Source organism: Chelon labrosus (assembly GCF_963514085.1).
Source record: "Chelon labrosus genome assembly, chromosome: 13".
Taxonomy (NCBI): Eukaryota; Metazoa; Chordata; class Actinopteri; order Mugiliformes; family Mugilidae; genus Chelon; species Chelon labrosus.
In genome coordinates, this window is record NC_140346.1 from 28,790,616 (window position 1) to 28,818,498 (window position 27,883).

At 43.3% G+C, this 27,883-nt stretch overlaps 2 protein-coding genes across 3 annotated transcripts in view; one reads left to right on the plus strand and one right to left on the minus strand.

Moving 5' to 3' along the window:
* Positions 1-27: 27 nt before the first annotated feature.
* Positions 28-27,883, minus strand: part of capns1b (calpain, small subunit 1 b) — a 118,761-nt gene continuing 90,905 nt past the window's right edge. Inside the window, exons 2-12 of the mRNA XM_084559376.1 lie at positions 9,932-9,967; positions 9,165-9,226; positions 8,926-8,962; positions 8,059-8,151; positions 3,054-3,111; positions 2,907-2,971; positions 2,663-2,731; positions 1,682-1,760; positions 1,470-1,586; positions 660-718; positions 28-364 (exon numbers count right to left, since the gene is read on the minus strand). Of these exons, the coding sequence (XP_084415502.1) occupies positions 338-364; positions 660-718; positions 1,470-1,586; positions 1,682-1,760; positions 2,663-2,731; positions 2,907-2,971; positions 3,054-3,111; positions 8,059-8,151; positions 8,926-8,962; positions 9,165-9,211 (651 nt within the window). The 5' untranslated portion in view covers positions 9,212-9,226; positions 9,932-9,967 and the 3' untranslated portion in view covers positions 28-337. The remainder of the gene's footprint in view (positions 365-659; positions 719-1,469; positions 1,587-1,681; positions 1,761-2,662; positions 2,732-2,906; positions 2,972-3,053; positions 3,112-8,058; positions 8,152-8,925; positions 8,963-9,164; positions 9,227-9,931; positions 9,968-27,883) is intronic.
* On the plus strand, positions 11,988-26,189 carry LOC311498678 (transmembrane protein 87A). Of its 2 annotated transcripts, none has more exons than XM_084559374.1 (21): positions 11,988-12,235; positions 14,481-14,553; positions 14,677-14,774; positions 15,840-15,953; positions 16,037-16,093; positions 16,855-16,914; positions 17,558-17,611; positions 17,699-17,819; positions 18,760-18,821; positions 18,918-19,101; positions 19,203-19,302; positions 19,987-20,080; positions 20,593-20,661; positions 20,870-20,978; positions 21,058-21,116; positions 22,785-22,888; positions 22,973-23,049; positions 23,175-23,236; positions 23,400-23,452; positions 23,533-23,563; positions 25,354-26,189. In XM_084559374.1, the coding sequence occupies exons 1-21, from the start codon at positions 12,077-12,079 to the stop codon at positions 25,393-25,395; spliced, it is 1,782 nt and encodes a 593-aa protein (XP_084415500.1). In that variant the 5' UTR covers positions 11,988-12,076; the 3' UTR covers positions 25,396-26,189. The 2 variants fall into 2 exon arrangements, with proteins under 2 accessions (XP_084415500.1, XP_084415499.1); XM_084559373.1 differs by lacking the exon at positions 20,593-20,661 and adding an exon at positions 20,224-20,301 and having other exon boundaries at positions 11,989-12,235.

Below are 27,883 nucleotides of genomic sequence, written 5' to 3' on the forward strand. Positions count from 1 at the left end.
GCTGAAGTAAAACAAACCAGACTTAAATGAATGTCATTAGTGTCACTTTATTCTTTGAAACATCACAAAGGTTTTCAGCCTCATACAAACTAAGACGGTTTGACATCAAAACACAGAAATCTGCAACAAGGAGACGTGGTAGCGCCACCGCCTGGTGGCAGCAGCAGCAGCAGCTTGACTTTGCTTCAGAGTTTGATTTATTTGATTTGATTTATCCTTTAACTTTTGGTCCCGTCACAATGGAGATCATGATTGCACATTTATAAACGAGAAGGAATAAGATGGAGAAACAACGGGGGGATGTTTTGTGGAGGAGGAGCTTCCCTGCGTCGCTGCTTCATGAATACATCGTCAGCTGAAGCCACTGTGAGACAAACAGAGAGAGAGAGAGAGTCAGTGTTACGGGTTCATTTCTCTAATTCTCACTGTGACTGCACCATTATACATCTTTGTATTTAACGGGGTGCAACACAAACTGCCCGATCCATGCAGCCTGGATTTACAGTGAAGGGCCAAAATATGTCCTTCAACTATATTAAAATTATAATGTGTTTTATTTACATTTAAGATGAGTTACTATTGACAGAAACTAGCATCCTAGATGATTATTCGTGAGATAATGTGAGGTATGTGTAAATAAATAAATAAATGAATTTGACCTCCTTGATGTCCAGGTCGATGGAGCCGCTGTTGTCTTTATCCAGAGTCTTAAACGCTCCTGTAGAACAAACACATCCATCAGTTCACTCATTTAAACTAGTTCAGGACAAACTGGACAAAAGGGAGGAGGAGGAGGAGGAGGAAGAAGAAGAGTAGGAGGAGGGGTGGGGGAACTAGGGGGAGGAGAGAAGGAGGAAGAAGGAGGAAGACAGAGAGGGAGAAGAAGAAGAGAAGAAAGCAGAGGAAGGGATTGAGAAGAAGGAGCAGTAGATGGGGAAGGAGGAAGGAGGAGAAGAAAACTAGAGGAGGAAGAAGAGAAAGGGGGATAGAGGAGAGGAGAAAGATGGGGAAAGAGGAGTGGAAAGAGGAGAAGAAGGAAAGGGAGAAGGAGGAAGACAAAAATTAGGAAGTGGAGGAGAAGAAGGAGGATGAATGAGGAATAGAAGGAGGAAGAGGATGAAGAGAAGAAAAGGGAGAAGGAAGAAGGGGAAAGGGAAGAGAGGAGGAGGAGAAAGGAGGAAAAGGGGGAAGATGGAAAGGAGGAAGAGCAGGAGTAGGAGGAGGGGAATGAGGAAGAGAAAGGGGAAGGAAGAGGAGAAACGGGGGAGAGAGGAGGAGCAAGGAGGAGGAAGAGGAGAGGAAGAAAGTGTGAAAATGAAACAGAAACATCAACTGTAGAAATAAAACAATAAAGTTTAATCTGTTCCTGATTAGCTTTAGATCACATTGGCCTGTATGTGGCCCCTGAACTAAACTGATTTAGAACCAAAGAAGAAGAAGAAGAACTCCAAGCTCTAAGAGACACTCACTGCACATGGCGTCCAGTCGCACCAGGCAGCCAATGAAATTGTCAAAGTCCATGTTGCCGTGCTCATCGCTATAGCGACGGATAATCATCTTGAAGAGCTGGTCATTCAGAGGGAAACCTGCACAAACACACACACACACACACACACACACACACAGTTAGCATGGTTAAACGTCCTGGAGCGTTAACACTCAGAGATGAAGAGTTTCTCACCTGCAGCCCTGAAGGCCTGAGGAAGCTCATCAGCACCAATCACACCTGAATGATCAGCGTCATGGGAGAGATAGATGCCCTGGAGAACAAACACACACACAAACAAACAAACAAACAAACAAATAAATAAACACAGAAATACATGAATAAATATGTGACAGGAAATACAGGGAGACCTACAGAAGAAGAAGAAGGAAGAAAGAAGAAACAGAAGGAGAGGGAGATAAGACAAGAAGGAGGAAGAGGAGAACAAGGAGAATGAAAAGGAGGTGAAGACAAAAAATAAGATGAACATGGAAGAGAAGAAGAACAATAGGAGGAAGAAGAGAAGAAGAAAAAAGGAGGAAGAAAATAAAAAGGAGAAACAGGAGATGATGAAGAATATAAGAAAAAGAGGAGGAGGAAGAGGAGAAGGAGAGGGAGATAAGAAAAGAAGGACGAAGAGGAGAACAAGAATGAAAAGATGAAGATGAAGAACAAGAAGAGAAGAAAAGAGGATGACTATGGCGAAAAAGAAGAAGATGAATATGAAAGAGGAAGAGGAGGAGAATAAGGAGAGGAAGAAGAAGGAGGAAACAGAAGAAAAAGAAGAAGAGAAAGAGGAAGAAAAGAAGGACGAAGAGGAGAAGGAGTAAGAGAAGAAGAATGAAAATAAGATGAAGATGCAGACCAAAAAGAAGGATGAAAAAGAGAAGAAGAAAAAAGGATGAGGAAAATAAAAAAGAGAAACAGGAGATAAAGAATAAGGAGAAGGTGAGAAAAGGAGGAAGAGGAGGAGAAGTAGAATGAAAAGAAGATGAAGAACAAGAAGAAAAACAGCAGGATGATTATGGTGAAGAAGAAGACGTAGAAGATGAAGAAGAAAGAGGAGGAAGAGGAGAAGAATGAAAATAGGATGATGAGGGTGAATATAATAAAAGAAGAAGAGGGAGGAGGATGAAGATGAAGAAGAAGAGTTCAACTCAGAGTTGAGCCACTGACCTGCCATCTCTTGATGTTGTTCCACAGATATTTAAACTCATGGAAGCCCAGTTTTCCTGTGCTGTCGCTCTGAAGGCGCTCGGGTCAAAGGTCAAACTCAGAAACAAGGAACAACACCAGTGTGTCCTCCTACAGGTCCAGACTTCTGCCCCCTGCTGGTCTGGAGACTCATCTCAGCCCCGTTACTACAAGTACCGCTAGTAATTATACCACTGTATCTGCACTACTTTCTGTGGAAGGATACGTCCATGACCGCCACCATGCTCCTACAGGACTCAATGCTGAAGCCGTCGGTCTTCAGGCCTCCGTCTGGAACAGGAGGTCAGTTAATGAACAACAGACGTTCACTGATTAAACCACAGAAGAAGAAAGACAAGAGAAGTGGACTCACGTTTGGAGATGATTTTGTTGAGGATGTTCATCAGCTCTTTGGGGCTCACCTCCATGTCCTGTTAAAACACACACACACACACACACACACACACACAGAGAGAGGAAGCATCAATAACAAAGTGAGTCACAGCTCAACTGCTTCCTCTGCTTTCATATTTTTTCCAGCTTCTGACTCACTGCTGAAAAAAATAGAAAAAGAACATCCTGAACATCATCCAAACTCTGAAACACTCTCAGACTGGATCCATGTTTCCAGCAACACGTTGTCAAAACACTGTGAAGCAACAGCCGGGGTTATCAGTGCAGCCTGGATTCTCTTACAACACACTCAGCTTAGTACTTAAAGTCTTTTAGTGGTGAAACTTTGAGCAAAGATGTTTCTGGGGAAGTTATTTTGCTTTAAGAGTCGTCTGAGTCCTTCTGCAGCTTGATGAGAACTTTTTATTCCATCTTATTTAGAACATGTATCTAACACATCTCATAAAGTCTGAACCTTCAGTTGGAGCCAGCGTCAGAAAGATGGATGATCATCCTGGAGGGTGGAGTTTGTGGTTTGAGGAGATGATTCGTATTTTGGAAAAAGCTACGATTCATTAGTTCTACAAAATGAAAACACTCTCAGTTATTTAAAGCTAACGCTGAATGGATTTAGAGCAGGATTGTTTTCACTAGTGGACCTAATGAGTGTGTTAATGTTTGAGGCTCTATTTCCTGATAAAAACAAAGATTCATTTGAATGTAATTAGCTTAACTATAAGTATCATAAAAAATGTTTTCACTAGTGTACCTAATGAACTGGCCACGCCCCTTCTGCCTTCCACAGATGACATATAAAAAGTGACTGAATATTTAATTTATTAAATTGTGCGTGCATGTGTTTCAGTAATACTGAGACAGTCACTTGCCAAAACATTAGGTACACAAACACAATGAAAACACAGTTGACTCAACATCTCTCTGAGTTATTAGAACCTTCATGGAGACTAGTGTACCTAATGAACTGGCCAGGGAGTGCATACACGTTTGAGGCTCTACTTCCTTAGACTCCAGCTGGAAATAACTTATAAAATATAAGTTTTATATCATTTAAAAACAAGCATAGAGACGTGTCAGGACTGTTATATTAGAGGGGATTTGTCTTCACTAGTGTACCTAATGAAGTGGCCACAGAGTGCATACATTTATTTGATGTTAATTCCCCGTTTCAGGCTCTACTTCCTAATAAAAACAAGTTAACAAAACACCTCTAATAATAAAAACAAGACAAAACAACATCATTTAAAAACAAGCTTAGAGACAGTAGTAGAATATTTAGTGCAGGTGTACCTAATGAAGTGGCCAGGGCATGTTTTAATTAGTTTTCTTTCCTCATAGTTGTAAATAACTAATTATAAACCAGATCTTTGTTCACAGGCGTATTGTGTCATTGGTGAATCTCCAAACGGAAATTTCCACCAAAAGAACAAGCGCTCCGTCTGTGGAGACTCGACACGACAGACTCCGCCTTCCTTCAGCGGCCGCCTGACCCCGCCCTCCTCCCCTTCCTCCTCCTCCTCCTCCTCCTCCTCCTCCTCCTCCTCCTTCTCCTCCTTCTCCTCCTGCTGCTGCTGTTGATTCAGAGAGAATCCACCCTACGAAGGCCTGGTGCCAGGTTCTGGTCTAACTGGTGCACACGCCCCCCTCTGATGAGTCAGAGAGAAAACCTCAGAGTACAACACACCCCCTCCCCCCCCTCCCAAGCCAAAGGCTGCCGCCCTGTCAGACAATGGCAGGAATGCAGCGGAGGAGCTCCCTCTCTGAGCTCCACACCCTGCAGCCGACTGCAGCTCTTTCCACATGTTTGTCAGAGGACGCTGATGTTTGCAGAGCAGCTGCTGCAGACAGGAAACCAGATTAGCACCAGTTATCAGTCCTCCTGCATCCATCCCTCCATCACAACATTATTGTTAAAAGGTCAGAAGGAAACTGGAGATACACAGGTTTCCTCCAGCATTCGTACATACACTCACCTGCCAGAACATTAGGGACACTAGTGGAGACACTCTAATGTGACAGTCCTGCACTAAATCTACTTCAAGGAAGAACTACAGGGAACTGAACCCTCAGCACGACCAGAGGAGGAGGAGGACATGAAGAAGAAGAAGAAGAGGAAGAGGAAGAAGAAGAAGGAGAGGAAAGAGAAGAAGGGGGAAAAGAAGGAGGAGAAGAGGAGGAAGAAGAAGAAGGAGGTGAGATGAAGAAGGAGAAGAAGAAAAGAAGGGGTAAGAAGAGAAGAAGAGAAGACCTTCTCCACCTTCTCTGACGCCGTTTCATCAACTCCACATTAGATTAATCTTACTAATTAGGTACTAACTAGCGTACCTAATGTTTTGTCAGGTGAGTCTAGAAGCCTCTAGAGTCTGGACATCAGCTCGTTCTGAGACACAAGAGTTTTACAGGAACTGATTCATGTTTTTTTTTTAACTACTATAGTGTGGTTCTTTTCACCAGCGTACCTAATGTTTTGTCCATGTAGCAGTTTAATCATTGACAAAGACATTAGTGTCATTGTGGTTGTTATTTGTTTTAAGGTTTGGCCGGATGGAGACTCCAGACCTGAGTCTACAAGACGTAAAAGCTGCCAGTTCATTAGGTACACCAGAGAAAACAGTCCTGCACTAAATCTGCTCAGCGTCACATTCAAACAACTCGTCCTCAACTCAGTCCAGCTCCAGTCTCAGATCATCCAGGTCAATCATTAGCCTTCTGATGCATTCACTAGTGGACCTAATGTTTTGGCCAGTAAGTGTATAATCACTGACAAAGACAAACGTGGCATGATTCAATCCACCGGGTTTAAACTGCGGTTGTTATTTTTAAAGGTTCAGACTTTACCAGATGTATTAGACTAAATTAAATATTTATTTCTAGTTCTATTAGAGTGCATTTTGCTAGTGTTCCTAATGTTTTGGCAGGTGAGCGTTTGCTTGCCGAAGCAGAAAAGAGAAGGGAAGCAGCTTTAATAGCCTCCTTCCTGTATCACTCTAATCTGTTTACTGGACGGCCGCTTAATGCAGCGCTTCCTGCTGCTGGAAGACCACAGAGGTTCAGATTAGTTAGAGCTGGAAGATGTTCAAGAACAGGTGTGAAGCAGATATAGAAGAACAGGTGTGAAGCAGATACAGAAGAACAGGTGTGAAGCAGATGTAGAAGAACAGGTGTGAAGCAGATGTAGAAGAACAGGTGTGAAGCAGATGTGGAAGAACAGGTGTGAAGTAGATACAGAAGAACAGGTGTGAAGCAGATACTAAAGAACAGGTGTAAAGCAGATGAAGAAGAACAGGTGTGAAGCAGATATTAAAGAACAGGTGTGAAGCAGATGAAGAAGAACAGGTGTGAAGCAGATATTAAAGAACAGGTGTGAAGCAGATGAAGAAGAACAGGTGTGAAGCAGATATTAAAGAACAGGTGTGAAGCAGATGAAGAAGAACAGGTGTGAAGCAGATGAAGAAGAACAGGTGTGAAGCAGATATAGAAGAACAGGTGTGAAGCAGATCTAGAAGAACAGGTGTGAAGCAGACATAGATGAACAGGTGTGAAGCAGATGAAGAAGAACAGGTGTGAAGCAGATATAGATGAACAGGTGTGAAGCAGATATTAAAGAACAGGTGTGAAGCAGATATAGATGAACAGGTGTGAAGCAGATATAGAAGAACAGGTGTGAAGCAGATATAGAAGAACAGGTGTGAAGCAGACCTGGCCAGGCTACAAGAACCGGCTCGGCTGCGACGTGGAAGCAGACAAAGACTTTAACCAGAGGGACAGTAGAGGGTGGAGACATGAGGCGGAAGACAGGTGTGGTGGGTGGCGACGGATCAGGTGAAAGGTAGAAAGACTTCAAACATGTTACCACGGTAACCACACTACTATGGTTTCACAATCAAACAAGCAGCTTCCACGGATGTAACCTGTTGGTCAAGAAGGAAAACTGGAAACTCCTGCAACATGACCTACGTATGTCAGGTGTCATGTTACAGGCGCCCACCTGAACGCCTCACATTAACATCTGGTCTCTAGAGTCCAGGTGTGAACACTGATCTGGTGTCAGTCCACATGTGGAGGTGGTCTGGGACACATGTGACCTCCTTCCTTTGGTAGTGTGAACACACAATGAGTCCTCGGTCACATTAGTCTGATTCATCATGTGGTTCGTTATTGATCTGATCAATAACGAGACGTGTCTTTATTTATTAGCAGAGACTCTGAGGATGGAAGCTTCCTTTTCCTTCCTTCTTTGCCTCCCTACTTCCCTTTGTCTCTAAAATAAATCAGATCTTATCATGTGAGAGTCTTTCCATCTTGTTCCAACATCTGGATCATGTCTCCAAGTCAACAAGCAGCTGTTGATGGTTCTGATCCAGCGGTAGGTAGAGATCCATTAGAGACAGCAGCTGCTACAATATTCTACTGACCACATGATGGCGCTGCTGATTTACAGACACACAAACTGAGATCAGATCTCAAGTGCTGGCTGGGGACGCATGTGGAGACACATTTAGATTAAGACCTTTCAGCAGGAGGACGAATATAAAAGAGGAAAAACTACCAGGAAACAAGATTGTAATTTACATATTTAAATGTCTAAGTAAAGAAACTCCTGTTCGTCTGGATGATGGGACACAGAGATCTGGGTTATTTAATGAGTGTTTTAAGGAGAAAAGAATTTAAAAAATCCTCCTCTAAATGCCGGAAACTTCAATTAAAACCATGTAAACAAGTCAGAGTACTGGATCATAGACCAGATCAAAGACCAGAGTCTGTGGTTTACTGGGAGTCCTGTCATGTGACCGTCTGACTATAAAACAGCAGCACATGTTGTTACAGCTCTGACTGAAGCTGCGTGTTTTTAAAACCTCATTTCATCTGAAAACCCAGACGACTCCGAGCTGCTGGACGTCACTACAGACGATAATCTGAAGGAAGCAGCTGCAGAACGTAGCCGATAGTTTAGGACGGGGACTCACGTCTCCAGCCAGCTGTTGGAAGACCCTCCGAAACTGCTTCTCCTCATCGTTCTCGTGGGCCTCGGCGTACTGGAAAGGTCTGCGAGGAGGAGGCTGCGGACACAAGGAGCTTCTGTTAGAGTCACACATTCACAAACGTTCCTCAGTCCGGCTGAAGCTCGGTTTGTTTGTTTGCTCATGAAATCCTCCGACGCCTCCGACGCCTCCGAGCAGAGAGCAGAGAGCCTCATTCCAGATCAGCTCAGTTTGTGGAGCTCAGTAAATATAAAAACATAAAAATGAAACTGATTCTGGGCTTTAAAGTCTGATCTGGAGTCTGGTTTGTCTTCTAAAGAGCCTAAATTCACTCAAATGAAAGAATCAGTCTCTGGATTTAAGATGAAAACAAGTTGAAAAGTTAAACACATTCATATTTCTATTCAGATCAGTTTTTCATTTTTCAAAGGAATCGATCAAAACAAGGACTATGATGCAGGTTTGTTGTTAAAATCAACAAATTACACTTAACTATTAAACCAGAGAACAATATTAATAATCCCTAATATAAGTACACTCTGATTCATTCTTTTATAACAGTTTTGTTGGATTAATCTATTTCTCTTGCACTGAATATTTCATGTTCTCTGATTCATTCAAAGATCTCTTCTAGAAAAGTGCGTCAACATCTGGAAACGTCCTGATGTTTAAATATTAAAATATGAAGGACTGTTGGTAAATGAGTAGAAGTCCTGTGAGTCTGACTTTGTTCCAGTTTCTTTCTGACATCAGTCTGATTGTTTCAGGTCTTAACGGACGTTTTGTTTAAGTCGCGTCATCAATAATTCAGACTTCATCAGCTTCTGCTGCCTCGTCCTCGTCTTTACTTACAGGGTCTGAAGGAACGAACTGAGACGGGTCGATGTTGCTGTCAGAGGAAGAAAAGAAAGGACAAGTTAGCCTAGCTTAGCACAAACACTTGAACTGGAGGGAAACTGATAGCTGAGCTTAGTACAAACACTGAGAGCAAAAGTTTAGCATAATTTAGCTTAGCACAAACACTGGAAGTAGAGGGAAACTGTTAGCGTAGCTCCATTTAAATAAGAACCCTCCTCCCTGTGAACTCTCACCTCACGATGTTGATGATTCCTCCGATCAAGTTCTTTGCCAGAAACATTTTGTCGTTTGTTTGCTGAAAAAAAAAAAAACAGAAATAAACAATGAGAAATAATTTATTGATCTACTTTATTAATAAGAAATAATCTTCTACATCAATGATTAATAAACGTGTTGAAACTATTTACAGGAATAAATATTACTGACTGATAATAACCTGAATTATTATATTTATTCATTTCTTTTGTAAAAACCTCAAACATCTTTACATCTTTATATATATACTGAATCAATAAAAACACAACTCTTTACTTGGAGCCAGAATCACTGGTTAAACATAAAGTTTTTGCAGCTGAAAATAAAAGATAATGAATTATTTATCAGTAATTACTGAAGTTCATTAATGAAGCTGCTTCCTGACATTTTTAAACATCAATTAACAATAAATCAGAAAAATAAAAGTGATGGAAATAATGACTAGATGCAGCTTTACTTATAATCAGAATATTAGATCATGATAAATGTTAGTGATTAAGTTAGAACTTTAATTATGAGACTTAAACGAGACTTCCTGCAGATTATGGTTAGAGTTATTGAGCCGCTCCTGGATCAGCTGTTCACACATCATCTAACTCTCTTTAAACAAACTGTTTTATTGGAGCATTTCACTTCCGGTTTTTATTTACCTACAGTTTAAATTTAAAAACAGAGACACAGACACGTGCACCGACTTTAAAACAAGTTAATTAACGCGAATGTGTGAAGTTTGAGTTTTACTTACAGAGGATCCAGCTGAGACAGAGACAGAGACAGAGACACAGAGACGATCCCACTTCAGAGTCCGAGAACAACTGAGATCAAGTTCCTTTAGAGTCCTCCAACAACCCCGCCTTAAACTACACACACACACACACACACACACACACACACACACACCCACACACTAACCAGTCCTAACGCCCTCCATGTTCCTGGGACTGGAGGATCATAATAAACACTCTCTTCGTGGTGCATTCACGGACCACAAGGAAACTCCACCCAGACACACTGTTAGCCTAGCTTAGCACAAACACTGGAAGTGGAGGGAAACTGTTAGCCAAAAACTACATGATTCATTCAGCAGATTATTTTTCTTCTTCTTGACTTTTCTAAATAAAAAAGAAAAATAACTTTAAAAAAAAACAGCTAACCCTAACTACATTTTATTTGGTTCTTTATATTTTGCATATTTTCTATTCTTCTTATGTTTTATATGTGATTATTGCACCAAACACACAGATCTTATATCTGATAGTTCACATGTCACAATAAATCTAATCCAGGTTTTTATTATCAGTCATCTGTGTTAATTAGGAAAAGTCTTGCGGCTGGACGTTTTATTCTGAAAACATGAATGAGTTGATCAATAATGAATCTAGTTCCTGGTTGAGTTTCTGTCGTGTGACTCGTCAGATAAAACGGTTTAAACTTTATTGACGTATTTATTTGATGAGTTTAAATTCATGTTAATGTTGTTGAAGCTGAACTGAACCATCGTCCAGAGCTGACTCAGCTGCAGACAAAGAAACAGAAATATGTCAAACACGTCTGATAATTCATTCCTCTGTGAGGCGTGTTGGTCTGGTTAGTGAGGCAGACCTGAATGACTCGATTTATGTTCCAGCTCTGAGTGAAACTCAGCTTCCAGCACAAAGTTTAATAATGAAATAGTTGTTGTTTGATCGACGGAAACGAATCAGAACTGAAATAACTCAGACTCAAATGAAACAAGGACAAATAAATAAATAAATGAGGTTCCCATGTGATATTTCTTCTCATATAATAATTTAATCGTATTAAAAGTGCACCAAGGGAATGCCAGTGTATATTTTAAATAATCTGTTGTTAAATTTCTTGCAAAAAAATAATTAGAATTAGACAGACTTTATTTGTTATTGTGAAATTTCAATCCACTTAGCAATAAAGACACACACATATAAAATAATGATAATACTACTAATAATAATAATACATTAATAAAATAATATACTAATAATAATTTAAAAAAACTCTCAAAAACAAACAAAAAATTAACCCTATAATAAAATAAAGCCTAATTTAAAATGAAACACTGGTTTAAACGCAAACACCCTTTTTAATTCTTATTGTGTGTGTGTGTGTGTGTGTGTGTGTGTGTGTGTGTGTGTGTGTGTGTGTGTGTGTGTTAGATGCCATTTCAACTTATTACCGTTTTATTTTTTGAACCAGACAAGGAAACAGTTTCTACATTGATGTAGTTTTTACATTTATAAAACACATTTCCTGCCCTCTACTGGTCAAACATGTGAATTGTAAATACGGAGAATATTAATATGAATACATAAGTTAATTTATTGAGTTTAATGATTAGAACAAGGCATCAGTAATCAGTTAATTGTCTCATATATTTTCAACTATCTTGTAAAAACCAAATCAAAACGTGTTATTATAAATATATTTATTTTAAAGCGTTTACAAATAACAGTATTGTATTACAGGATTTAGAGCGTCCACTGCCCTCTAGTGGTCACACTGAGACACTGCAATAAAAAGAATCAAGTTAGACGTGATAGCATATTACTACTTCCGGTAACTATTTTCAAAGTAAAGGTGAGAGACAAAATTAAAGCGGTTACTAATGAAATTACACAAGTAAAGCGTTCTATTCCGCTGTGCTCTGCTAGAAATAGTCAGAAGCTACAGCTCCGTGTCATCAGTATGAATAATGCGCACAGTTATTTTATCTTTAAGTATCCTATTTATAGATGAATGTTAAACTACTCACGGCCTGTGAACGCACCACTCTATTCCACGTAACGTAACCCGGAACCAGGAAGTGTCTGGTTGTGTTGTTGTGAGTTGTCGCGGTGGCTCTGCTGCTGCTGGCTCCTTCTTCCTGTTGGATCTAATGGCGCGCTCCGCAGGTCCGGGTCCGGGTCTGGGTCGGACCGGACCGTTTAGAGTCTGGTCCTCGGCCCTACCGCTGCTCCTCCTGATGCTGGCCGGTCTGAGCGGACCGGTCGGCGCGGTGTCGGAACGGGGGAAATGGATCCTGGACATCGACAGCGTGAGTTCCCCGTCCGGAGAGCGCGTTGTGTTAGCGGGGGAGCTGTGTGTGTTAAAGCCGTTAAAGTGAAACCGAACTGCGGGTTGACGGTGGTTTGGGTCCCACAGCTGGACCGGAACCGCTGCCGGGTCGCTGGTTGCTAGCTAGCTGTTAGCTAACTGCTAGGCTAGCTGGAGCTAGCTGGAGCTAACTGATCTAAAAACAAGTGACAGGTTGTTGAGACAGACGTGGCGTAGTATTATTACTATTAATAATATTAATATTTAACATTTAACGATAATATTAATTATTACCAACTGTTCTTCATGATTAACTGTTGAATTAATCTTAAATAGATTCAGATTTCACAGACTTTTAGCAGGAACTGGATCATTTTTCTTCCGTTTCTCTTCTTTTCTCAAAGTCTGTTCATCACAGATCAGGCTCACTCACTGGCCAGTTCATTAGGTACACTAGTCTGTGGCTCAGAGCTGCATCAGGCCTGGTCAGAGGTTAAATGAGAGGGAACAGTTTGTGTGTCTGTTCACACTGAGCTCTGCAGCTCTGACTGATTCACTGACTTCAGCTCCTAAACTAATATTTAATGAATCTGTTCTTTCTGCTCCACGTGAGACGAACATCAGGAGAGGAGGGACAGAGACATGGAGGAAGAACATACGTCCTTCTCTTCTTCTTCCTCTCATTATTGTTCGTCCTGGTTCTTCTTCTTCTCCTCTTTTCTTCATCTCCTATTTGTTTTTTCCTCCTTCCTTTCTCCTTCCTGGTTTCCTTGTCCTTACTCCTGTTCTTTTTCTTATTTCTTCTCCTCTTCCTCCTCCTATTTTTCTTCTGTCTTTTTCTCATTTTCTTCTTTTACTCCTCCTTCTCCCTCTTCTTCTTCTTTCTTCTCCTCTTCCTCCTTGTCATTTTCTTCTCCCCCTTCTCTTCCTCAGTCTTCTTCTTCTTTTGTTCTATTTCCAGTAGATTTTCCTCCTCGTCCTTCTTTTACCTTTTCTTCTTCTTATCCTCCTTTCTCCATCTCCTATTTGTTTTTTCCTCCTCCTTCTCTTCCTCCTCCTCCTTCCCCTTCCTGGTTTCCTTGTCCTTACTCCTCCTGTTCTCTTTCTCCTCCTCTTTCTTCTTCTCCCTTTCCTCCCCCCCCCCACTATCCTCCTCCTCTTCCTCCTTCTTCTTCTTCTGTTCTATTTCCAGTAGAGGTGATGCTCCACAGCAGCACCACATCGTTGTCCGTACATATGTCCTTGTCTTTCGTCTCCATGGTAACAGAGTGATGGATCATCTTAGAGACACGTGATCGTGGGTCCAGGTCTGATCGTGGGTCCAGGTCTGATCGTGTCTCCAGGTCTGATCATGGGTCCAGGTCTGATCGTGGGTCCAGGTCTGATCGTGGATCCAGGTCTGATGGTGTCTCCAGGTCTGATCGTGGGCCCAGGTCTGATCGTGTCTCCAGGTCTGATCGTGGGCCCAGGTCTGATCGTGGGTCCAGGTCTGATCGTGGGTCCAGGTCTGATCATGGGTCCAGGTCTGATGGTGGGTCCAGGTCTGATCGTGGGCCCAGGTCTGATCGTGTCTCCAGGTCTGATCATGGGTCCAGGTCTGATCGTGGGCCCAGGTCTGATCGTGGGTCCAGGTCTGATGGTGGGCCCAGGTCTGATCGTGTCTCCAGGTCTGATCATGGGTCCAGGTCTGATCGTGGGCCCAGGTCTGATCGTGGGCCCAGGTCTGATCGTGGGTGGGTCCAGGTCTGATCGTGGGCCCAGGTCTGATCGTGGGTCCAGGTCTGATCGTGTCTCCAGGTCTGATGGTGTCTCCAGGTCTGATCATGGGTCCAGGTCTGATCGTGGGTCCAGGTCTGATCGTGGGTCCAGGTCTGATCGTGGGCCCAGGTCTGATCGTGTCTCCAGGTCTGATTGTGGGCCCAGGTCTGATCGTGTCTCCAGGTCTGATCGTGGGCCCAGGTCTGATCGTGGGTCCAGGTCTGATCGTGGGTCCAGGTCTGATCGTGGGTCCAGGTCTGATCGTGGGTCCAGGTCTGATCGTGGGCCCAGGTCTGATCGTGTCTCCAGGTCTGATTGTGGGCCCAGGTCTGATCGTGGGCCCAGGTCTGATCATGGGTCCAGGTCTGGTCGTGGGCCCAGGTCTGATCGTGGGTCCAGGTCTGATCGTGCGTCCAGGTCTGATGGTGGGTCCAGGTCTGATTGTGGGTCCAGGTCTGATCGTGTCTCTGTTTGTTTGTGTCTTTCAGGAAAGTCTGACCAAGCAGGACCTCTTCTACTTCCCTAAGACTCTGTTCAACCAAACCATCATCCGTCTCAAACGTAAGCACGACCTCCTGACCTCTACGGGGGGAGGAGGGGAGGAGGGGAGGGGGGGCGTTTATAAAACTGGTCTTCAGTGAATCAGACGTGGTGTGATGTGATGTGTTTGTGTTTGTGATGCAGTGCTGGCCCATAAATGCAACAACACGTTTCCTGTGGATCTGGAGGTGTCCTGGTATCTGAGGAACTCTCACTGCTACAACGAGGTCTTCAGCCGCGACGTAAGAACCACCACCCACGACTCCACAAGACCCACCACCCACCACCCCATAAGACCCACCACCCCATAAGACCCACCACCCACGACTCCACAAGACCCACCACCCACCACCCCATAAGACCCACCACCCCATAAGACCCACCACCCACCACCCCATAAGACCCACCACCCCATAAGACCCACCACCCCCATAAGACCCACCACCCCATAAGACCCACCACCCACCCCTCCAGATGGTTTCATTGATCTGATCATGTTCTACCAGTCGTCCTCCATCTTTTAGTTTCTCTGCCGTCACTAAAGCTCGTAGCCGTCTGAAGAACTGACGACTTATTTATTTTCCCTCCAGGTCGATCAGTCAAAGCTCAGATTTCCCAGTTTTCCAGGAGGCACATGAACACACCATGTGTTTGTTGATCAGAGTTAAAACTCAAACATTCAGCTGCTCTCATCTGGTTCTAGCTGTCATCTGTTCTTCCTCCTCTTCTCCTCCTCCTCCTCTTCCTTCGTCTTCCTGTTTTCTTTCCCCTTCCTTATTTCCTTGGCCCTACTCCTTCCGTTCTCTTCCTCCTCCTTTTTTTCTTCTTCTACTCCTCCTCCTCCTCCTCTTCTTTTTCTCTTCCTCTTCTTCTCCTCCTTCTTCTTCTCTTCCTCCTCCTTCCTCTCATTGTTCCTCCTTGTCCTTCTTTTACATTTTCTTCTTTTCTCCCTCTCTTATTTATTTTTTCCTCCTCCTCCTCCTCTTGTCTTTTCCCTTGTCCTCACCCCTTCTGTTCTCTTTCTTCTCCTCTTCTCCTCCTCCTTTTCCCTCTTCTCTTCTTTTTCTTTCTTACTCCTCCTCCTCCTCCTCCTCCTCCTCCTCCTGTTCTATTTCCAGTAGATTTTCTCCAGGTCATCATCACCTCTTTGTCAATAAATACATCTGATCACATCATTTTATTTGGTCTCCATGGAAACAGATGATCAGAATGACTGACGAGCCTAAAGTCACACTGATCCATGTGAAGGATGTAAACAGATAAATCCATATAATAATAATATTATTATTGTTCCTCTTCGTCTGCAGCCACAGCCCAGCAGCTACTTCATGTCCACGGAGGCCGTTCCAGACGGAGGGAGTGGATACTACTCCTTCTACAAGTATCATTTCCACTGCCAAACAAACGTCATCTCCAACCCGGTAAACGACGCGACGACAGCGCAGATAAAACCAGAGTAAATCCATCCATGTGCATTTATAGTCTATTAACTTGTTTGTTTCAGTTCGAGCGGAAAGACTTCATGAAGCCGATACGACTGAAAGAGACGCAGCCAGTTCAGGTGAGAGACGTTCACGCTTCTTATCTGTGGATCTTAAAGAAACATTTCCAGTTCATCTCGTCCGTCTGAGGGAGGAGTTCAACTTTCTCCGGCTCTGAAAAGAAGCAGAAAATAAAAAAAGAATCCACATCATCCTCTGATATTATTACAAACTAGTCCTCTGCAACTTAATCTCTTTTTTTGTGCCATAACAATAAAGGTTTATCTTATTTACAGCCTCAGGAGGTTCTGTTAACTGATATCCTTCCTCGTCCTCTGGTCTTTTCACACAGGACTAGTTTTACCTGGGACTGAAACTAGAACTGATCCGGTGTGAATAGGGCTCCTGATATCAGATTTATTTATTAAAACCATGTATTCTACATCCTCCTGTTATTTCCTACTGTGAAGTGAAGTGAAGGTCTGTTCAGACTGTACATACCTGTTGATCTGGTTTCTGACTGCAGAGTCTTCATCGTCCTCCGTGTTTGTGTCTTCACCTCTAACAGAGGAAACACAAACAGTTCAGATTTACGTCACTTTTCTCTGCAGGTGTTGAAACCTCAGGCTGCACATGATCTTATAGTCTGTGTAAAAATAAACGCTGCACAGATAACTAATAACTCTGCTTCTGTGTGCCGGTGAGTCTCGGTTAAAATAAAAAAGTTTAAGCATTTATTTATTTATTTAACTTGATGCAGCTGCAGCCTCGACTCGTCTCAGCCGACAGTGTTGTGTTTATTAGCGTCACGTTTCCTTAAATGTGCCGTTTTGTTTTTCAGCCGACCACAGAGAAGACACCGGAGAGGAGGAAGAGAGCGGCGGACCATCCCAAACCAAAGGTGAGCACGTCAAACAGACACAGACGACGACGGCAGATATGTGTAGTAAAAACTTAAAAAAAAGCAGAAGACAGTTTAAGGTGGAAACGAGCTGCATGTGACGACCTCAGGATCCTTTTTTAGCTCCGTGGTCGTGATTCGTCATTCTTCTGTTATTATCAGACGTGAACAGAGACGAACGTTTGACTTCAGTTAGTGGAATAATAACTAATATTTGTGTCTGTAAGATCTTGCTCCTACGTTTTTCTGGGTATTAAAGGTACATACGTGAACGAATGTTTTGTTTTGTATGATTTGTTTTTTTTTATTAATATTAAAACAGACATCATTTTGTGTTTAAATTAAAAAATGTATTCCATGGCAAGAATGTATTTATTATTATTTTATTTATGTATTATTTTATTTATTGACTAATATTTGGGTCAGTAAGATCTCAATCCAGCCATTTTTGTGGGTATTATTGTTTTTTTTTATTTATAGAATTTCATTTTTAATTTATTTTATATTTCTAATATTTTCATATTTTTTTAAATATATTTTTTCGTCTCTTTCTGTGTAAAATGTGAGACTGTGATGATTTACCTGCTGCTGACTCGCTGCTCAGACGTCAGGTCTAATGTCTGTCCTCCTCTTCGTCTCTCAGCCGGCCTCTGGTCAGAAGAACGTCTCTTCTACAGTGAAAGACAAAACTCCTGAGGTCAGTGTTCTCACGGTTGCTAGTTTGAGTCCCGGGCTGCGTGGCGTCAGATCTTAGACGGTGTCTTGTGGTTGTGTCGTTGCTCAGGTGAACACTCGTACTCACTTCGATGCCGTGGCAGAGAGCTGGGAGGACGGACCCTACATGTTCATCCTGGAGGTCAAAGAGGTCAAGGAGAAGACCCCGCCCTCCCCCTGGAGTCTGCAGCGTCAGTACCAACACACACACTAACACACACACACACTAACATACACACACAGGTTACCAGATGTTTTAAATCCTCAAATATAATAACAGCAGCTTCTAAGATCAGGATCTGGTTGCCTTGGTAACAACTTTAAAAGAAAGAAAGAAAGAAAGAAAGAAGAGAGAGAAGGAAGGATGGAAAGAAGTTGATGGAAAGAGAGGAGGAAGGAAGGAAGAAATGAAGGAGGCAAGGGAGAAGGAAGGGGGAATGAAAGAATTAAGGAAGGATGGAAAGAGGAGGAGGAAAGGATGGAAGGAGCTGGAAGGAAGAAATGAGGGAAGAAGAGGAAGAAAGGAGGAAGGAAAGAGAAGGAAGGAAGGAAAGAAAGATGAAAGAAAGGATAGATAGATAGGAAGGAGGGAAGTAGAGGTAGAAAGAAGGAGGGATGGATGGAAAGCGAATTAAGGAAGGATGGAAAGAGGAGGAACGATGGATTGAAGGAAGGAAAGATAGAAGGAACGAGGGAAGTAGAGGGAGAAGAGAGGAAGGAAGGAAGGATAAATTAGAGGGAAGGAACAAGGGGAAAAGGGAGAAGGAAGGAAAGAAAGATAAAAGAAAGGGTGGATGGAAAGGAAGGAAAAGGAGACGGAAGGAAAGAGGGATGGAAGGAAAAGTAAATGTAGGAAAGATGAAAGTAGAGGAGAAAGAAGGAGGGATGGATGGAAAGAGGAGGAAGGATAGATGGAAGGAACAATAATGAAAGCAAGGAAGGAAAGATGGAAGGAAGGAGTGAAGAAGAGGGAGAAGGGAGGAAGGTTCATTCTCATCATTATAAATAAACTACAGCTGCCAGAAACTGTTGTGATGCTGTAAATGTGCTGTGAACAGACTCCTGATCCTCTAACGTTCTGTGTCTAACGTTCTGTGTTTAACGTTCTGTGTTTAACGTTCTGTGTTCCAGTGGAGATCACTATGAGGGGTCCTCATGACTACATATCAGCCTCAGAGTGGCCTCTGATGCTGGTAAGAACCAGACTAGTCTCTGCTCTGTTTAAAGTCAGACGTTAGTTCGTTTTAATAAGATCCGTCTCCTCCCCTTGTCTCCGCGGGCCCGTCCAGTTCTACATGGTGATGTGCATCGTGTACGTCCTGATGGCCGTCCTCTGGTTGGTCCTGTCCGCCTGCTACTGGAGGGACCTGCTCCGGATCCAGTTCTGGATCGGAGGCGTCATCTTCCTGGGGATGCTGGAGAAAGCTGTTTACTACGCTGAGTTCCAGAGCATCAGATACGACGGCTTGTCAGGTTAGAGTCACACACACACACACACACACACACACATATATACAGACTGAGTGTGAAGTGACTGATGGTGAATAACGGACCATGACGTGTCCCGGTCACAGTCCACGGGGCGGTGGTGTTCGCTGAGGTGCTCTCTGCCGTGAAGAGGACGCTGGCCAGAGTGTTGGTGATCATCGCCAGCCTGGGATACGGCATCGTCAAGTGAGTCTGGACACACTGCACGGGGTGGTAGTCAGAGAGGGAGGAGTCAGAGATGAGGGAGGAGTCAGAGATGAGACCAGACCAGAGGGAGGGAGGGAGGGAGGGAGGGAAGGATGGATGGGGGAAGTAGGGAGGGATGGAAGGAGGGATGGATGATGGGAGGGATGGAAGGATGGATGGATGATGGATAGAGAGGGAGGGATGGATGAAGGGAGGGAAGGGTGGAAGGAGGGGTGGAGGGAGGGATGGATGATGGGAGGGATGGAAGGATGGATGGATGATGGATAGAGAGGGAGAAGGAAAGAAGTGAAAAATGAAGGGAGGGGGAAAAGGAAGAGGTCATGACCAGGATGGAAACAGAGAAGAAGGGAAGAGTGGAAGGATGGAGGGAAGGACAGAAAGACAGAGGAAAGAGGGATAGAAAGAAGGAAGGAATTAAAGAGGTAAGGGAGGAAGGAGAGGAAAAAAGAAGGAATGATGGAAAGAAAGAAAAAAGGAAGAAAAGGATGGATGGACTGAAAGAGAGAGGGAGGAGGGAAAGGGAGAAGGAAGCATGTAAGAGAGAAGGAGAGAAGGATGGATGGAAAGTCCTAGACGTAAAGGAAGAAATCAGAACCCTCTGGTTTTAACCCTGTTCCTCTCCCCTCCTCTCTCTCCCCCCTCCTCCCCCTCTCCCCCCATCAGGCCCAGGCTGGGTGCCCTGCTCCACAGAGTGGTGGGAGTCGGTCTGCTCTACCTGATCTTCTCCATCGTGGAGGGAATCCTCCGAGTCAACACCGTGAGTCACATAAACGCTGTCGTACTCTCAGTCAGTCTGAGTCGGGACGTTTGTCTCAGGCCTCCTGGAGGGTGGGGGTGGGGGGGGGGGGGGGGGGGGGGTTCAGGTGTGTCAGTGTGTGTCTGACCTCTCTCTCTCTTCAGGATCAAGGAGGAGACAACAGCAGTAATTTCTTGTGTAGCATAGTTCTGGCCTTCACTGACTCCTGTGTAGTCTGGTGGATATCCTTTAACGTCACCGTGTTGTTCCTGCAGCCTCCAGGGGGCGCTGTGTTTCTGGAGTCCTTCTAGTTTAGGCTTTAGCTTTAGCTTTAGCTTCATACCTGACTGAGCAGAACAAACAGATTAAACCTGTAGCTGCTAACTGACCTGTGTGTGCTACACTCATTGTTCACTCCACCCTTCATCTTCCTCCTCCTCCTCCGTGTCCCTTTTTCTTCTTCTTGTCTGTTTTACATCTGTTTTCCTTTCCTCCTCATCCCTCCTTCCTCTCTTCTCTTTCTTCATCTCTAGGCTGAAGATGATGTAGTTCTCCTGGCTGCTATTCCTCTGGCTGTGCTCGACTCTACCCTCTGCTGGTGGATATCCGCTACTGCTCCTTCCCTCCTTTAATTCCTACTAGACGTTTGTTTTTCTCCTCTCCTCCTCCTCCTCCTCCTCCTCTCCTCCTCTCCTCCTCCTCTTCTTCTTCTTCGCCCTCTGTATAGTTTGTATTATTACAGGTTCAGGCTGTAGATGTTTTAATTATCTTGCTCCTGATAAGTTAAACTCCTTGACCTCGTCGTCTTACATCTTCGTGAGCTTGGCTCAGACCATGAAGCTGCTGCGTCTCAGGAGGAACGTGGTGAAGCTCTCTCTCTACAGACACTTCACCAACACGCTCATCTTCGCCGTCATAGGTAAAGAAAGGAAACTCTCTGAGCTTAAGCTCACCTGAGACAACGCGTCTTTACAGCTCGTGTGTGTTTTGTGTTTCAGCGTCGGTCATTTTCATCATTTGGAACACGAGGACCTTCTGGATGTCTAAGTGTCAGTCTGTAAGTATACGAGACTCACTCACTAAAATGATTCGTGTTTAATCTCATGTTCTTGATGCACATCTAAAGATTCAGTCTGACTGAGGAAACGTCACCTCTGATGCCACTAAGTATTATTTTTATGAACTTAAATCTATTCAGAGAGTTTCTCAGCATCATGTATTCTATGAATGAAAGAGTCAAACTTTAAGTCAGAGCTCAGACGAGGCTGATGTAGCTGAGAGCGTCTAATGAGCTGAGTGGATTTATAGGTTAAAGCAGCATCTAAACGACGTCTATCGATCGTGTGATAAATGTCTGTTAGAGCGTTGAGTCTGATTTAGCTGTGACAGTAAAGTCAGCTGTTCTTATTGATCTGATCTTAGAGTGTAACGTTCATGGAAAGCTGCCTGGTTTAGTTTTAGACATCTATGTGTGCAGCGCTGACATGCTAGCTGTTAGCATCTCCATTAGCATCTGCTCTACGGTGCAAACTAAACACAACAGAAGCTGAAACGTAGGTTTTTATGACGGCCTTTAGAAGAGAAGTATCCTCTGCACTTAACCCGTCCCATATTTGTCCAAAATAGAGAAATGTGAAAATTGATTTTAAATTATTGTGGACATCTTTTTTCCAAAACATAAATCAGAATGAATGAATTGTGCGTTAGTTTGTTTTGATTTCTGTTTCGAGGTGACGAACTATCAGGTCACATATAAGTCCAAGAGTTGGTGGAGCTATTTATTATGAGACCTTTACTGCTTCCTGAGTTATAAGTTTCGGTGATTAATGAACATTAACCAGGCTCAGACTAAACTGGACTAGTCCAAACACTGGTGTCCTAAAGTACCTTCTATATTCTCTTTACCAGAAACAAAGCTGAAACAAACTGGACGTCAGCGTTTCCCACAAAAGACCCTGGCGGCTGTTTTTAAATTACTGTAATAACGCGGATATTGGCTTTAGATAAGATAAGAAGGTTTTATTTGTCACATGCACAGTTATACATAGTACGCAGTCAAATGTATTTTTGTACCTGCAGCCAGTAGTAAAAAAAGTACTACAGTAAAAACTGTAATAATTACACAAAGCACACAATGTAAACAATATAAGTATAAATGTATAACTGATAAAATAAAAGACTGTAAACTTAATGTAATCTTGAAATATTAACTTAAAGGTTGGGGGGGGGGGGGGTTCTGATGGTCCGCTCCGCTAAACGGACCCCCTTTTTGAGAACCAGGACATCCTGCCTGGTTCAGTTTCCCGTCCAGGTGGTGACGCTCTCTATGGTGCAGGTGTGAAGAGCACCTGGAGAGGGAGCTTAACGTCTCTGAGGCGTCTGAGGAGGTAGAGACGATGTCTGTCCTTCTTCACCGTGGTGTTCAGGTGATGACAGGTCCTGTGAGATGGTCCCTCCCAGGTACCTGAAGGTGTCTCCACCTCAGAGCTGCTGATAATGAGCGGATGCAAATGAGTGACGAACAGCAGCAGTCTGTTCAGTTCATCTACATGAACACTAAACAGAAGCTTTGGAGACAAATATATGTAGGATTAAATAAAGTATCAGCGATTTAATCTAATTTATAACGTAACTACACAGAGACAACAGTTACTTCCTGTAATTCAACATCTTCAAGTGTCTTCACTAAAAGTCCCTCTGTCTGTCTCTGTCTCTGTCTCTGCAGGACTGGAGGGAGCGGTGGATATACGACGCCTTCTGGCGCTTCCTGTTCTCCACCATCCTATTGGTCATCATGTTCCTATGGCGACCGTCAGCCAATAACCAGAGGTGGGTTGGTGGGTGGATGGTTGGGGTTTGGAGGTGTCCTGCCAGGTTGTGGCTGTGAGGCTGAACCCAGGTTCTGTGTAACAGGTACGCCTTCAGTCCTCTGGTGGATGAAGAAGAGAGCGACCAAGAGGAGAAGGAGCCCATGATGAACGAGGCTTTTGGTCAGAGCCCATTCCTTCATTCATTCATTTATTTCTTCTTCTTCTTCCTCATGACAATAAAAAATTATGCATTAAAGCCGAAATAAATGTATTTTTAATTCTTCTTCATTCCTTTGCGTCTCCAGAGGGGATGAAGATGAGGGGCATGAAGAACGAGACCAACGGGACGGCCAAAGCCAACAAAGTGGTAGGTGGCATCAGAACTTTTTTAGTTTTGTAGTTTATTTCATATTTTCTTTGTTAAATTGTTCAAGTAATGACTGAAAAACAAACTCCTTAGTCTTTAAATAATGTTAAAGTCACTATCATAGATCAGATATCTGTAACCTTGTTCCTGTTGTTTCTTACAGGATGAGGATCTGAAGTGGGTTGAGGAGAACATCCCATCATCTATGGCCGACGTGTGAGTCATCATGAAGCATGACGTCTCATCATCAGAGATGATAAATGAATAGAAAAACTAAAATTTTTGTTTCCTCACAGCGCTCTGCCTCCCCTGCTGGACTCTGATGAGGTAAGGGTTTTTTTCTGGCCTTTTATTTTAAAAACTATAATTTGATTTATTGAAGTTTGACGAGGCTGCAGAAAAACGTGTCTGATCGTTTCCAAGAGAAACAGAATCAGAAACCAGAAAATCAGAAGGTCACTCAGAAGGCTTTTTTCTTTCTTATTTATCTCTCTTTAATTTTCTACCCTATTTTCTTTTTTATTCTCTACTTTTGTTCTTTGTATTTACCCTGAGCTCACGGCTTTGGACAGAACTTAAACCCTCAAAAGGTCGTGGGACCCCACAATAAAAACAGGAACACACACCCTCATGTTATAGTTTCCGGGCAGCAGGGGGCGACAAAGACTCAGCAGAGATCTTGCGTTGCCACGGTTACGTCACACTGTTGTTTATCGTCTGTGTTGTCATGGCGAGCAGAACAATGTGGTGACGACGACGGCGACGGCGTTGTGTGAGAGCTGCTGCCAGACATCGAGCATCCTCCTAATAATAAAAATAAAACCTCACAGAGGGTTTAAACTGATGGATTTTAAATCCTCCACAGTCAGGTTCTATTTTTTTTTTATAAGACGTCACCTCTACTAAACATTTTCCAATTTATTTACAGAGCTTTTTTTTTTTTAAGTCACCCAGCAATCGACGAAGTGCCTCTTATGTAAAACCAGCGTCTTATATAAGCCGCCGTGTGAACACTGACATATTAATCCATAGAAAACGTGAAGCATGCACGGCTCCTCCACCGGCTCTCAGATATGTTAGACGTGGTGATCTGTCAACCATAACATTATGACCACCAGGCTTATATTATACACGCCTGTAGAGCTCTGAAGGTGTGGAGCTTTAGATGCTTCCAGGTCCTGCTTCAGGTTGAGAGGTGGTGCCTCCATCAATCTGACTTGTTTGTCCAGAACATCCCACAAGATGCAGGACTGGATTAAGATCTGAGGGAATTTGGAGGCACTGACCACTGCAGACCAGGGACACCTGCACCAAATGTTCTGACGCAGTTGTCTAACCATCACAATCTGGTCCTTGCCAAAGTCAAATCCTTCCATGTGATAATTTTTCCTGCTTCCAACATCAACCCTGAGAACCAAAATGTTGAACGTGCTGCCTGACGTATCCCACATGATATCAGTGGTCATAATGTTATGGTTGATTGGTATTCTGATCCGATTATTTAATCATCACGATTGAGGAGGGATGTGACTTAACTGTCACGCAACATCTACGTTAGTTGACTCTACTTGACTCTTTAAGGAGGTAATTAAGTGGAAACCAGTTCCCTTTATCATCCACCATCTGCCACAGCTCTTAAATAACACTCACACTTTGGTTAAATATCCACAATTAACAGAAAACATATACGACTCTATTTCTGACCCCACTAAAAAAAACATCTGGACACCTTTCTTCTTCTTAATGTCTGTAGAAAAACTGTAGGAAAAGTGGACGCCATGACGGCTCCTCTGGGTTGAAGCCAAAGCATGTGGAGCTCCCCCTGGTGGCCGGCTGCAGAATAGGTCATATAAGCCCCGCCCTCTCCGTGTTAGTGGGTGGGACTTGGGCTGAAAGTAACACGTCACATACATTTTAGGTAGTTAATATAACGCTGATGTATGTTCAAGTGTTTCTGAGAAGTTTTAGTTATTTGACGCTAAAAAAAAACAAAAAAACACAGGATGTGACATCATGATGATTGATGGTTGCTACTGACAACTACTCCATGAAGCCGTCTCAGCCCAAATTGGAGGCTGAACATAGAAACTAACCCAGCGGCGTCTTCTCTGTTGCAGGAGATCATGACGACCAAGTTCGAGATGTCCAAGATGGAGTGAAGCTGGAGAGGACGAGGACGGAGAGACGAAAGGGTGGAGGGGAAAAATAAAGATGAGTAAAGGAGAAGGAGGTGGTGGATTAAATGCACTCGAGGACGGGGAGGAAGGATGAACTGATGGATGAAAGAGGGAACGCAGAGATGGATGAGTGGTGGCTTTACTTCATCGTGTGGTTTCATCCCTGGATTTCTGAGCTTTGTAAGCCTTGACTGTACAAACACTGGGAGCAGAATCGATCTCTCACACACAGATCCTGTTTATTTTTAATCCCCCGTTTGTATTATATCTATATAAAAATCTATACAAATATATACAGTATATTTTGACAAATCAGATTTCTTCGTCCGCGCTCGTCTTTCTCATCGATCGTCAGTAACGCGTCGTGTTGTCCTCTGTGCTCTCCTCTAGATGTTGTTGGCTTTAACGCTGACACAGATGTTGATCTACTCGTTTCTTTGACTTGATTTGGAAAGAAAATGAAAGACTGTCCACGTCGTGTTCTTCTAGATGAAGATACTTTTGGTTTAACTGTTAAATCTGTTCCCATTTCATCTTGTTTTAAACAAAGTGATCGACTTCACAGCCTCCTCCTGCTTCTCCTTGAGATTACGTCTTTTAAAAGATCCGCCGCTGTAGAATGAAACCTAGAGGCCCTGACACACCGAGACAATCAGTGGTTATTAAATCAACTATTAAATATCAAATATTAAGACGTTCATGTTCACCAGAGGATGAACCCTACAGACACTGTTCCTCTAGACCCGTCCACAGATCTCCTCGTAGCCTCTTCCAATCCATTTTGTTTCGAACAAGAGCAAGACAATTCCAAGACTTTCTCCAAACAAACGTCCCTCAGCACCATCCCCTACCCTCTACCCCTACCTCATCCCTAACCATAACCTATTGAACCAGCTCATTGGATGATATTATTTTGGGCCCAGAAAAATCGCCCCACAATTTGTCGTACAAAACCAGTCTTGCAAGATTTCTCAACAAAGAGGATACAGAAAATGCCGTGTACTTTGAAAAGAAAAGAAAAATAGGATTTTGTGAATCTGAAAAAGCCTAGCCTTAGTTTGTAGTGGACCAGCTCCAGGCTCTGGTCGCCTTGGTAACCCTCTTGAATATTTCCCAGTGAAACGAGAAGAAGTTAGCTCAGTACCATCGATAGCGTTCGCCCTCCAATCAGGTTTAACCCAAGTGGTTCCTCACTGATCATAATCTAATCTCTGTTGTTTAAATTCCATTGTTGAGGCAGATCTGTAGCTCACCTGGTTCAACAGGTGCTCCACAATCTCATCAACCCTCAACACCATGGTGCAGGTTTGACTCCATCCTCTCACTGTCTCTTTTAAACCAATCAATAAAAGATCAAAAAAAGCTCTAGTTTGTGGCTAGTGCTAAGTGTTAGCATGCTAACAGTAGCTGCTTCTCTTCATCTGCAGATCATCTCGGTGCGTCAGGTCCTGAGAATCTCCATCTCATGTCCCCCACGCTCAGTTCATTTTATTTCCTCGTTCGCGCTCGGACATGCAGCGTCTTTGTCTTTTACTCCCGTCCCGTCCATTATCGTCCCAGAGTGTCCCGCCAGTGTGTGTCCGAGTGGACTAAAGGCTCTGTACATCATCCAGTTCAGCCGCTCCGCCTCTCTCTGCTGTCTGCTCCATCAGCCTGCAGCCGGCTCGCTTCACATCCAGAGAATCAGATTAGAATAATAAAAATCAAAAAATATATAAAAAAATAAATATCTTTGTTCTTTTTGGCTGTTTTTTGTTTCAGTGAGGGTTGAAGATGAAGTTACGGTCAGTTTATTTGTTTCATTTTAAATCAAGCGTAGGAGCCGTTACTACTTCCCCTCTCCAGAACTCCTTAGATTTAAATAATCTGCCAGAGAACAGTATTTATTCAGAGAGCTACATTACATTTAGATGAAGACAGCTTCCAGGAATGAGACACCTGTCCTGTCCTGTCCTGCTCTGCTCGGTCTGGAGGCAGGTGTCCGTCACACTTACCTGTAAAGGCTTTATGATCGTTTGAAAAGATTTTGTATCGGCGCTGAAGTTAAACTCCAGACTAAAACATGTTCCAGTTTTGTGTCTGCGCTTCACGTTTCTGTAAAATACTGTCGCTGTTTGGTTTGTAAATAAATCAAAAAATGAACAAGAAAAACCTGAAGAGTCTGTTGTTCTTTGTCTTTGTTGTGTTCAGGGCCGATCCGCTGCACGACACTTACCCTCAAGACCAAGACCAATGAAGAAATAGTCACTTATATTCAGTCATTTAATTTCATTCTTGTTTAGATTAGTTTCATCTGTCAGGTTCTTAAAGTGTCCATCTCTAACAACCAGTGGTCTTAATCTAAATGTGTCTCCACATGCGTCCCCAGCCAGCACTTAAGATCTGATCTCAGTTTGTGTGTCTGTAAATCAGCAGCGCCATCATGTGGTCAGTAGAATATTGTACCAGCTGCTGTCTCTAATGCAGGGGG